The 12,071-nt window shown below is 35.6% G+C and overlaps 1 protein-coding gene across 2 annotated transcripts; it reads left to right on the plus strand.

Moving 5' to 3' along the window:
* The first annotated feature begins 1,044 nt into the window (after positions 1 to 1,044).
* Positions 1,045 to 10,002, plus strand: LOC127788548 (ras-related protein RABC2a-like). 2 transcript variants are annotated; one of them, XM_052316961.1, is made up of 6 exons: positions 1,045 to 1,590; positions 4,880 to 4,948; positions 5,877 to 5,942; positions 7,025 to 7,146; positions 8,613 to 8,741; positions 9,636 to 10,002. In XM_052316961.1, exons 1-6 carry the CDS (start codon positions 1,449 to 1,451, stop codon positions 9,768 to 9,770), a joined length of 663 nt encoding a protein of 220 aa, XP_052172921.1. In that variant the 5' UTR covers positions 1,045 to 1,448; the 3' UTR covers positions 9,771 to 10,002. The 2 variants fall into 2 exon arrangements, with proteins under 2 accessions (XP_052172921.1, XP_052172922.1); XM_052316962.1 differs by lacking the exon at positions 1,045 to 1,590 and adding an exon at positions 3,678 to 4,297.
* The last annotated feature ends 2,069 nt before the right edge of the window (positions 10,003 to 12,071 follow it).

Below are 12,071 nucleotides of genomic sequence, written 5' to 3' on the forward strand. Positions count from 1 at the left end.
GTACTGATGGGATGATATGTTTGATAATCGAATGGGACTTCATCGATGATGAAATTTGATCGTTGAACTTTATTATCGATGAAGTCCGATCATCAAGCCGTCATAGATAAGAGAAGCCCGGGCTTTCATCCAGGATAAAAGCTCGATCGGAGACTGCAGCGACAATCGATATGATGTAGTGGCAGTCGCGCGAGGCGTTGCAACAAGACGACAAGAGGATGCATCGATGATAAATGAGGCGATGAGATAAAGGCGACGAGGCAACGTGGGGCGATGATAAGATGAGGCAGAGTTTGCTGAAGGCCGCCATGGCAGAGGAGAGAGGAGGCAATTAAGGGCAAGAGTGGTAAATTTACAAATTGGGTGAAGTCAGTTTTGTTATTTGTCGGATTCGATCAACCTCTCAATCATTGGACGAAGTAGCATTTTGTCTATTTTAGTGACTCCATGAGCCAACCAAAATGATTGTTAGTGCACTAAAAGCTACAAACACCAAATTTCAACTCAGATTTCGAATCCTCTACCCTTTCAACGTATCATTTCATCTTTTTCTTGAAAAGGAATAAGAATCCGTTTTAACTTTTAACTATCTTAAATGGTTATCTAAAAAGAAAACAATCTGAAATTAATATATTTGTGCATAACCAAAGCAAAAACAAATTAATATATTATCTCAAATGGTTGGTTGGTTGGTTTGGCGGTGAACGGAATCGCAGAAAGCAAAAAAACAAAAGAGATGCAAAGCAAAAGTAAGGAATAAGGAATAAAGAATAAGGAAAATACACTATTTTGACAATGAAATGGTTGGACAATCGAATACATTATTTTGATAATTAAATTACAAAAATACCCTTCACCCCTTTTCTTGTCTGCCTCATCTCTACTCTCTCTTTTCCTCTTTCCATTGTTGTTGCTGGTCACCTTCCTTGTCGTCACCTTGCCTTATTGCTGTCTCACCTCGCGTTGATAATTGCTAATCCTCATTCTTTGTCACGGACAAAGAGGATGCAATGACAGTCGACACGAGGTGAGGCGGCGGCAAAGAAGACGGTGAGTAGCGGCCATGGAAAATAGAGAAGAGAGAGTAGAGAGGAGCAAGTAACGTAAGAGATATTTTTGTCATTGTGAGTGTGTGTGTAAACCTGAATGTTAACCTCTAGTAAGGTCCAAAGAATAAAGTCTTTGTTGAGGTTGTTTATTAATCGGGGGCTTCTGTTCGCAGTTTAGCCGTTATTTTTCTCTCTTTGTCCACAAGCATATCCCTCTTTATGCGTGTATCTATGCATGTATATATTCATATACGTGAACTCATGAACTGTGATTGGAATCGATGCCCTTCGTTCTCTCCCATTAAATACTCACATTGTCACCATTAAAAAGGCAGAGCTTGAGAGAGAAAAAAAGTAGAGGAGAGGGAGAGAGAGTCATTTGTGATTGACGAAGAAAAGATGAGTTCATCGTCGGGGCAGAGCGACAGTAGCTACGATCTGTCCTTCAAGATCTTGCTGATCGGAGACTCTGGAGTCGGCAAAAGCAGTCTTGTCGTCAGCTTCTTCTCCAACTCCGCCAAAAATCTCCCCCCCACCATCGGTCTCTCTCTCTCTCTCTCTCTCTCTTCCGTACATTGAAATACTTGCATTCTATTATTAATATCTATCCGGTTCATTAATCTTCAAGTTGTGTCTGTTCCGATTCGCTGCTTGTTCTATTTTTTTTCCCCTCAATAGTTGCAAATTGATTGAAGATTGCAGCTAGAATAGGACGGTGGAAGTGGAATCTCAGTTTCCTTTTTAAAGCCTTCATTATTTGATGTATGTAGTTTGCTTAATGGAATGCATGAACAACCAAGGTTGATCAAAAATGACTTGAATTTAACGGCTTGATCAGCCACTCCCGCTTCATATCAAAACATTGCCCTGTAGTTATCAGTGGTAGCATAAATGCTTCTTCTAACCGCCGGCCTAGCAGACTCAACTTCACTTAGTCATCACTAGACTTGTGTCTTGATATATTCGACAAGTGTATGTGCACAATAGATGTCAAAAACAACATTACCCATCTCAAGGCGTCCATACTTGATAGAGAAGTGCTAAAATAGACATTTGGTGAGCCAGCTGCCATAACGTGGTCCTTGGAGCCATGCAGCGCCGCTGCAGTGCATTAATTTACATGGGAAATTAGATGTCCCCCTCTCTTCTCTCTGGTTATGGAACTCTTACTTTAACTTGCTTGATTTCAGAATTGGATTGGATTGGACTAGAATAAAATTGACAATAACATCATCAGCTTCTTGTAATGTTGGATGAAGTAATAATACCATTATATTGAGTGAACTATTTGAGGGTGAGTCTTGCTAGCAACCATAAAGTTGCTCCTTTGTGATTGAAGACTGCCATTTTATTTTGAGTAAACTATTTCAAATTTTTTCTATTTTATGATTGATTAACTCTGTCATAAGTTAATTCTAGATATAAAAGTCTGCCGAGGTTGCACAGAAGTGGAGAGACGTGTATTTTAAAAAAACAATAAAAAACAAAAATGCGGGATAAGTTGTAAATTTAAAAAATATAGGGTTTTTTTATAAATATATTTTTTAATATATAAAATTATAAAAAATAATTCAAATATAATACAAACAAACATAAACAATAAATATAAAATTCAAACAAAGATAAACATAAAGTTCACAATCATTCAAATAACTATTAATAATATTTATAAAGTTCTATTATTTTTACATAACTTAATAATTAAAAACAAACAGTAAATTTAATAAACAAAATCAAATATAATACAATTCATAAAAATTAATTCAATTCATCGTTCTCTATTTTTATAGACTGATTAACATATTTATCGAATAATATAGACTCTAACTTTGGTTCATCTAGAAATAAATTAACAAACTCGAAAACACTCACATCTTTCATATTTTCAAATTCATTTCTACCTATATCTCATATCTTTGTCTTCTCATCATAATAATAGGAGATGTTCATTGATAAAAAAATGAAGATTGTTATGAATAAAAACTAATTTTTTTTTTGCACGTTTTGGAGTTAATTTATTCCTTCTAAATGAATAAACAAAGTACTACAATTACTTTTACAATAAAAGAAATAAGTAGGTTGTCTAAACATTTTAAAAGTTAACTTTTGAACCAAAGAAGTAGATGAACCCTAATATGCCCACCTCTTTCTAAATTCTGTGTCATACATGTTTAGGATAGAATCTGGACCTCCAAATGACTCACTTTTAAAAGAAAATCAACAAACTCATTCTTATTCTTAGAAATAGCAAGTTTATCTTTATTAAAAAAGAATCTTTAAAACACTTGATTCTTTCTTTTAAAGATTGGTATAGTGAAAACAACTGGTATAACGTAGAAACATGACATAAAACAGGGAGTTATGCTCAAGTATTGACTAATATGCAAGAGATACAGAAATCAGGAAGGAATTCTGTTACCATAAGAAATTGTTGGCACAATAAATAAATAATTTCTAAACTGAACAGTTACATGTATTGATCAAAAAGTAATATGGCAGAAAAACAGATCAACACTTTTACATCTCAACACGATTAGCTAAATCACATAACAACAGAAATTTCAAAGAAATAAAATTATTATAAGCAATTTCATGATTGAAAATCCAAATGGGCGAATCTAAAACACAAACCCCACAATCTGATTCTTGCCATATCCGGACCAATTCGTTCCTCCTTTGGACCCTTTAAATCTAAAAAACCATAGCTCACATCTGATATACATACATACATACATACGGTCAGATGAACAGTCAGATGAACAGAGAGAGAGAGAGAGAGAGAGGTTACTTAGAAGGAACAACCGGCGGCGACCGAGGCTTCGGGTTTCGAGCGAACGACCGGCGGCGATCTTCGGCGAAGGAACGGCGACCGGAACCGGAAGCGAGGGAACGGCGGCGAGGGAGCACCCGGAGCAGCAAGCGCTCGACTGAGAGAGGGGATTCAGAAACAAAGGGAAAGAAGAAGAAGAAGAAGAAGAACAAGAAAGAAGACTGAAAAGAGAGGGAAAAAGGGGGCTTCGCCTTCGGGATGCGTGCTTGCGTGAGCGCCTGTCGCCGGAAACGTGTTTCCGGCCAATTTTTGTAAATTGCGAAACGGGCCGGGAACGTTTCGCAATTTACAGAAACGGACCGAAAAACGTTTCGGGCCGTTTTCTCCCTTTCCGAATCGGGAAACGGTTCCGAAACGCGGAAAAGGCGTCTCCGAGCCGTTTCCGTCCTTCAGATGTCTGTCCAATATAATGCTCAAGGTATTTGGCTTCATCCCTCCCACCAGTTCATGTAGAAAATAGTTTATTGCCAACTATATTACCAGCAAACGTATTTGGAGTTTTGTGACATTTTGCTGGTTTCTGACGGGTGCTGATGTAGTATGGATGTATTCAGAACTATTCCTAGATATTTAGAATAGCTTTCTGAATTTCCAGTTTGCTGCTCTGTGAGACCTAGTCACCCCCCCCCCCCCCCCCCCCCCCCCCCTTCCTTCGGGTGTCCATCTCTCTTTGTATAACTTTGTTTCCTAGTTCTCTTAATTGTGGAACAGCATTCTGTTTGTAGAGGTTTTTTGTTTCTTAAGTGCTTTGACCTTAGTAAGCATTTGCTCCCAAACTTCGACCACCTGATTGCATTGTTAATGCTTATGCAGTGAATTGTAACGTTCTGATTGTATTGCAACTTAAAAAGCGTATACATGTGATATGTCCAAGATTTTTTTTCTTTTTAATCTAATCACGAGTTCTTTTTTCCCCTTTATCTCATATATGACCAGGTGTGGACGTCTTTTTCTTTTTGGATCATAAATTTGATTTTTTTTGCCTTCTCAATATGACCAGGTGTGGATTTTAAAATCAAGCAGCTGACAGTTGGTGAGAAAAGATTGAAGCTAACGGTTTGGGATACTGGTAATAAGTTGCCACGACATATATTTTTTCATCCTGTTACTGCAATAGACTTTGCAAGAGAACCCCTGCAGCTGTCACTACATGATCATTCTGATTGCCTTATTTTTTATTCTTTACTCAATCTGGTTAAACAACTCCCCTTTGATTTTTTTTTCTTTTTTTTAAATGTACATTTTCCTACTTTGCTTTTATTATAGTAATGAAAGAAAGTGAAATATAAATGGTATACGATGGAAAAAAGTAAGAGCCAATTGTTGAACATCCAATTAACCTGAACCAAAACTTGGAAGAATTTGATGAGAATTGAGGCGCTTTCGTTCCATCCATATTGTTTCTAGTAATATTATCAGAAGTCTCTCTCCATAGTGATCACAAATGAGTTATTTTTGATTTTTGTATTATTGAGTCTCTAATTTTGCCCTTCCTCTTTCCACTTAGAAGGGCAAAGCTTTGGTAGAGGCTGCAATGAGTGAGGTAGAAGCTGTGATCTTCTGCTTTCATCTCTAATGATAGAATATAGATTAATTACTGATAGACTCACTGCAGCATGATATGAATAAGTTCACTGTTTGTTTTAGTTGGCCAAAATGAAAATTGTCTGCTCCTGCTATATGATTGAAGTCTCTTTCTGCTTTTCCATCAACACGTGAAATATTAGGGACTAAGAAGAAAGAAATATTTCCTAAATTGCTTACCGAATCTTGTTAAGATTGGAACATGATATCATGCATGTCTCTGCAGGGCTTTGAATGGTACATTTGAGTGGATTGTTATTTACAAAATTCAAGGTTGTGTCATGCATTTGAAAGTGGAATTCTTTTTAAAGCTATCTTCCAATTTAACAAGTACAATTTTTTTCTTCTTTGGCAATGTGAATCAATTGCAATTGGTTTGTAGCTCATAGTAGAATTCATGATATTGGTTGCAGCTGGACAGGAGAAGTTCAGGACAATGACTAGCTCTTACTATCGAGGTGCCCAGGGGATTATTCTAGGTAAGCCATCAACCATATAATGCCATGACGGTGCAAGGAAAAATCCAGTTCTTGTATTAACAAAAATCCTCCACGGTTTGGTTCAAAAACAAATGGACCCAGTTGCAGAAAAGACTTGACAAAACAAAATTCAACTTAAACAGAGGTTTCTTCTAGCACAACCCACACCCCTAAAGAAAGAGTTAACTCTTGTATTAAGCTGGCTTCCATGCGTTCTCTATTCATACAAGTCTGAAGCCACTCCGGTACCATCCCACCTCGTCTTTCTTTTGGAAGATCCATTGGACACCAAAAACAACCAAAACTAGATCAAGCATATCACTTACCTCCTTCCTATGCACATATTAAACTGACTAATAATAATGTTCAGATTCTGCACACACAAGGGTTTTTCCATCTTGTTCTTTCCAATTAAAACTGGGGGAAAGCAAGTTTGAACAGGTTTTTAGTTAGCCAAACTTCCATCTCATATTAACTTCTACCTTGCTTCAACAGCAACCTGCATAAAGGCAGGCCTGAGAAGCATGTTCCATATTCTCTTTCTAGCTGCAAATAATCTATGTAGCATTTTTACTTTCACACCCCTGACCTCTAATTTGCCTCAAGAAAGAAAGACCTCAACCTAGAATTGTGCCCCAAATATATGCCATCTGCTACTGATGCTCTTTCAAGTTCTCTCCCATGTGTTCAGATGCCTTCAAGGATGACCATCCTGCCCAAGTCAAACAGTAATTTGAGGCCATACCCTCCAACAAAAACGTTACCCTATTACAAGAAAATTTCTGCTGCTATTTTCTTGGAAGGTTTCCCCCCCTTAAGCAGCATGCACATTGAATGTGGAACTTCTCTTGCATATCATGCCATACAAACACTTTTGGACCAACATAGGAATTGTAAAAAGATATGTACCACTACATGGGAGGCAAATCAGATTGCTATTAATCAGCATAAGAGTCCCTTCCCCAACACTAAAGCAATCAATTTTGATGACACAATTTTCCTATCTGCATAAACATTTCTGTATTACAGGAATGACATCTTTCTTTATTGTAAATTCACAAATTGCCTTCATGGATCTGCAGTTTATGATGTGACACAGAGGGAAACCTTTAGGAACTTGTCAGATGTATGGGCTAAAGAAAGTGATCTTTACTCCACTAATCAGGCTTGTGTTAAGATGCTTGTTGGAAATAAAATTGATAAAGTAAGTTCTTCAATTTCACTTCTCTGCTTTAAGGTTGATCCCAAAAAACAAATGAAACATGGTTAAGGGAATCTTACATATATGACCATATGAGCACTCATCAATATTAATCAGCTGATGTATATTTATCATCTAGACTGGTTTCATGTTTTGTAAGTGAAACATCACTCTGTGCATGTGTGTGTTATATAATTCATATTTGATAATTTTTTATGTGAGGGACTTACAAATAAGATTAAATAATCAGAAAATCATAATATACATTATGATTTTGTAAATCTTATGGAAAACTCTCATATTTTTTTGCCTCGCGGCTTTTCTTTTCTGTTTTTTTTCCTTTTTCCTTGATTGATAAATAAAAAATCGCACCGGAAGAGGGGGTGAATCCCTATTGCTATGCTCATAGACAAATAAGCTTCAGATTGGCTGTTGCTCTCTTTGTGCTGCAGAAACTGCTAAATCAGAGAGAAACAATCTGCTAATTCATTCAGTAGTCTTGTCCCCTTAGCATAACATAGTAAAAGAAATGTCCAAGGGTTGCGTTCATACCATGCTGTCTGTCCTGACATGAGGAAACTAAATATAAAAACAAATAAGAAGCCAGAAAATTAATAAAGTGAGATAATTGAACTGTTCTCTGGCTACAGAAGATGCTATACATCCTGTAGTATTGGTGTGGTCGACAATTGTCCCCACATGTTCAACTACATTTAGACTCGTCCACTCTGCTTAGAAAATGTAACAACTACAACCCTGCTTCCTCTGCCCTCTATTTCCTTCTTCTGACTGAAGATCCATGATGAGCTGCACAGGTGGATAGTGCATGGGGAGTCTGCAAGAGGATCACATACTGCAGCCCCAAAAACATGCATCGGCACACAATGAACTCAGCAAAGACCAGGGGCACACAGCCTTATCCTGGTGAAACAAAGAAAAAAAATTGATGCAAGGTTGGGTATACAATAGCACAACTCTAGAGTGGCAGTATAAAATTGATTGACTTAAGTATTTCCAGAACTTAGTCCGTCCCTTGTTTGAATATGTTAGAACCTTGGAGGCTCTTTTCATGACTAACTACTCCAGCTTAATTAGATTGTTACATGACAGTTGTTGTGGATTGTTCCATGACTATCGGGTAACACACCTGCCAATGCCTAAGAAAGGCAAAGGAGGGAGAGGCAAAGAAGAAATATAGAAACCAAGCAAATCTTTTATTTTCTGCAGTTAATTCTCCTCTTCCTTTACTTGAAAAATTCACTTCCTAGATGCACATTGTCTGTATCGAGCTTGGATCTATTTTGTGTCTTCTGGTATATTGTCGATATCGAGCTTTTAAACTAATATTTCAAGATATACATTTAGTGGTTCCTTCTGCTGTCATGTATTAATTTCACTTGCTCAAAGATGCAACCTTTTCTTCTTGTTCATGTTTTATCAATTTGAAGTCATTGAATGCATGATTGCAGGTATCAGAAAGGGCTGTAAGTAAAGAAGAAGGAATTGAACTTGCAAAAGAGCTTGGATCTTTATTTATTGAATGTAGTGCTAAAACTGGAGAAAATGTGGAGCAATGCTTTAAAGAACTTGCTTTAAAGGTAAGGAAGGAAGAAAACATTTTATATTCACTCTCCCATGGGAGTAGATGAAAAAAGTAAAATTATGTATTTTTTCTTAAACATGGGGTTTCTTTTTTCTTCTTCTTTTTCTTCCCTTAATGATGAGAGTACAAATAATAATAATATAAAAGATAAATTTACTCACTCCATCTAACTATAAAATTTTAGATGAGTTGGTGGTTAATAATTGAACATAATATTAGAGCAAGTAGAGCCCTTTGTTTAAACCTCACTGCCAACTTGATATCTAAAATTCTAAATAGCTTTGCGTATTTGGCACAATTATTAATGAAGTTGGATACACATGATGGGTATATGTTGAAAGTTGTCGGCTTAAGCCTTTAGAGAAGTTGGTGGTTAACAATTTCACACTTAATCAGCCTAAAGATAGAAAAAAGAAGGGAAAAGTAAAAGGAAAGAAACCTTGACCACATAATGAATATAAATCTGTAATACCTAGGAAAAATAAAAATATATATACAAGTATGCAAAGATGCAGTTTGCTAAAGGTTGATACATGGTACACCCTTTTGGTATCAGGACCCTGTTGCAGTTAATATTGCCAAACATGGAGTTCTTAAAACCAGTTGGAAGAGTTTATTTCCTATATTTGTAGGAATAGACTAGCCACTCACATAAAAATGCAGAATCTGGAACTAGGACTATCATTTGTCCACTATTTCATTAGATTGAATTTGATCAATCCCTGTTTACTTGTAACTATCAAGGATGAAAGAATAACATAGCTAAATCATGCTTAAAAAGTTGGGCAACAGGTGACAGTTAAACTGGAAATTCTGTTCTTGTTGATTCTTAAAAACCGACGTCTCTGGCTAAAATTCTACCATTTATTTGTTTGTGTTTTTACTACAGATAATGGAGGTTCCTAGTCTTGTGGAAGGAGGGGTGCCTAAGAAGGGAAATATCGTAAAGCCAAAAGAAGATCCCAGTCCAGATCCTCCTGGTAAAGGTCCCAAGCCAGATCCTCGTTCTGCTTGTTGCTACTAAAGCCCGAATTAGCATTGGCAACAGCAGGGAGCTTATACCATTCCTGCTGGAGTTATGTATTATACTTGCGGCTATTGTGCTGGAGTTGTCTTCCCAGTAGTATAGCTGTTCTGGAGTACTGCCACTCAAATAACATATGTTAGGCATTTCTTCTTTTACTCTGTTCATCAGGTGTATGTAAACAAATTCACATGTATTTATGCAATTTGGCATGAGCCCTTTCTTTCGTTCACTCGGTGCTTTGAATGGTATATTACCGTCAAATGCATGTTTCTTTGGTTTATCTTTTGATATGTTGCATGGGGCAGATTCAGGAATTTAGAACGCATGAATTGAAAAATAAGAAAGTCAATGTGGTGAAAGCGTGAATTATAAAGCATGAAGTCAGGAACGGTGTCTGGGCATGTGAAAGAAAGAGAGAGAATGTGAAGGATTTGATGGGTTTGGGTATTGAGTCAATTTAAATTTTTTTGATTTGGATTAGATCATGGGCTTGGTTTGAGACAATATATTTGAATTGAGCCTCGAGGAACAAGAGTTGGTTAAAATAAATATAGGCTGACAATTCAAAAATTAAAAAATAAAAATTAATTTACATGAATCTGGACTGAGGTTGACACGGGCTGAAGCTCAATCCAACCCTTCTCTAAATTTAGCTCTGTACATGGTAGTTGAGGTTATATATTAAGCTATATGAAAATGAAAATGAGAAATAAATACAAAACAGAAACAAGAAAATGACATTTTACAAAAAAGTGGAGAACGAAAACACAGGGAAAATATGTAAATAAAAAAAATATAAGGGTCGTTTTATAAATTTTAATATAAAAAATTATGAAAAATAACTATTTAATAAAAAAATAAACATAAATTTCATAATATATATTCAAATAAACATAAACATAAACATAATTTCTATCATCTATGAACTATGGCTTACAAATTAAAAAAAATAAATTTTAAAAAAGAAAATAATCAAACATGATAAGAATAATAAATTTAAAATTTTACTTATTTTTAAAAATAAATAGTAAATTTAAAATTTTAAGTTAAAGATAAGAGTTCCATCTCTAACTTGGTTAGAGACATAACTTTTTTTTTCCCACTAAAATGCGTTTATAATATTTTTTAATATTACAAATATAGTCTTGAAACATTTTTGAAATTATAAAAACTATTAAAAAATAATTTTTGACATTTTTTGTGTTTTGAAAATAAAAACATTTCTAAAACGCCGAAATAGCCCTACCAATATATTTATGTGCATCATAGGTTATATAGATACTAAAGGTTGAAATGTTTATAAGATAACAATAAAAAACTAATACCTATTAAAAATTTTGAATGTGAAGGTAAGAGACGAGAACTCTCTTATTTATGTCGTAAGAATTATTTTAGTTAGTGAATTAAAATTTAATACTTTTATAATTATCTGAGTTATTTGTTATGATTCAATCTCATATTAAGAGTTTATTAAATATCAAAAACTTAGAAATTACACAAAACACTATCACATCAGCTGATCTTCGAACCACCCTAAGAGTTGGAACTAGAGAATTGTGCTTAGAAGTTACAACTGTAGAAGTTGCAGCTTCCAAATTGTTGAAAGTAAGATATTTGTACATAGAAGGGAACAAAGGCATGTGCTTCTTTGGTTAGTTGAGTGACCACTGGCCACTGGCCTAACACGAAAAGCCTTGCTTAAACATCTAACAAACCAACATTAAATACATATGCATATCATGCCTCCTGTGAGCCATGACTAAAGGTGTACTTAAGAGGGATTTAAGACAATTTAACAACCAAACATGTGCAAATGTCAACACCCCCCCGCCCCCCGCCCCCCGCCCCCCCCCCACACACACACACGCACGCGCGCGCGCACACACACACACACACAAATATCCAAAGTCTCGCATGCTTTTCACCTCAATACCAAAATATGTATACAAGAAATACTAAAGTGATTACAGCAACGACAAAAAAAAAAAAAAAACTTACGACAAATGTATGGAGCATAAGCATAAACATGCTATTGTTTTAAAGTAAACTTAAATATTAGGTCTAACTAGATACATATAATAGGTATTAAAGAGTCGTTAGTATGAGAGTGTCTAGGAGAGTTTGCAGTGGAGTTCTTTGATATATGTGTATTTTTTTTTCTCTCAGAATATATATATGTTATTTAATGTGTGGAGTGGTACATATTCATATATATAGAAGAGTTATAAATACCTATATGGGACATTTGTTGTTGAGTAAAGTTGTATTCACTATGGTCCTCTCTGATCTCCTTATAAT

The sequence above is a fragment of the Diospyros lotus genome, chromosome 13 (assembly GCF_014633365.1).
Source record: "Diospyros lotus cultivar Yz01 chromosome 13, ASM1463336v1, whole genome shotgun sequence".
NCBI classification, from domain to species: domain Eukaryota; kingdom Viridiplantae; phylum Streptophyta; class Magnoliopsida; order Ericales; family Ebenaceae; genus Diospyros; species Diospyros lotus.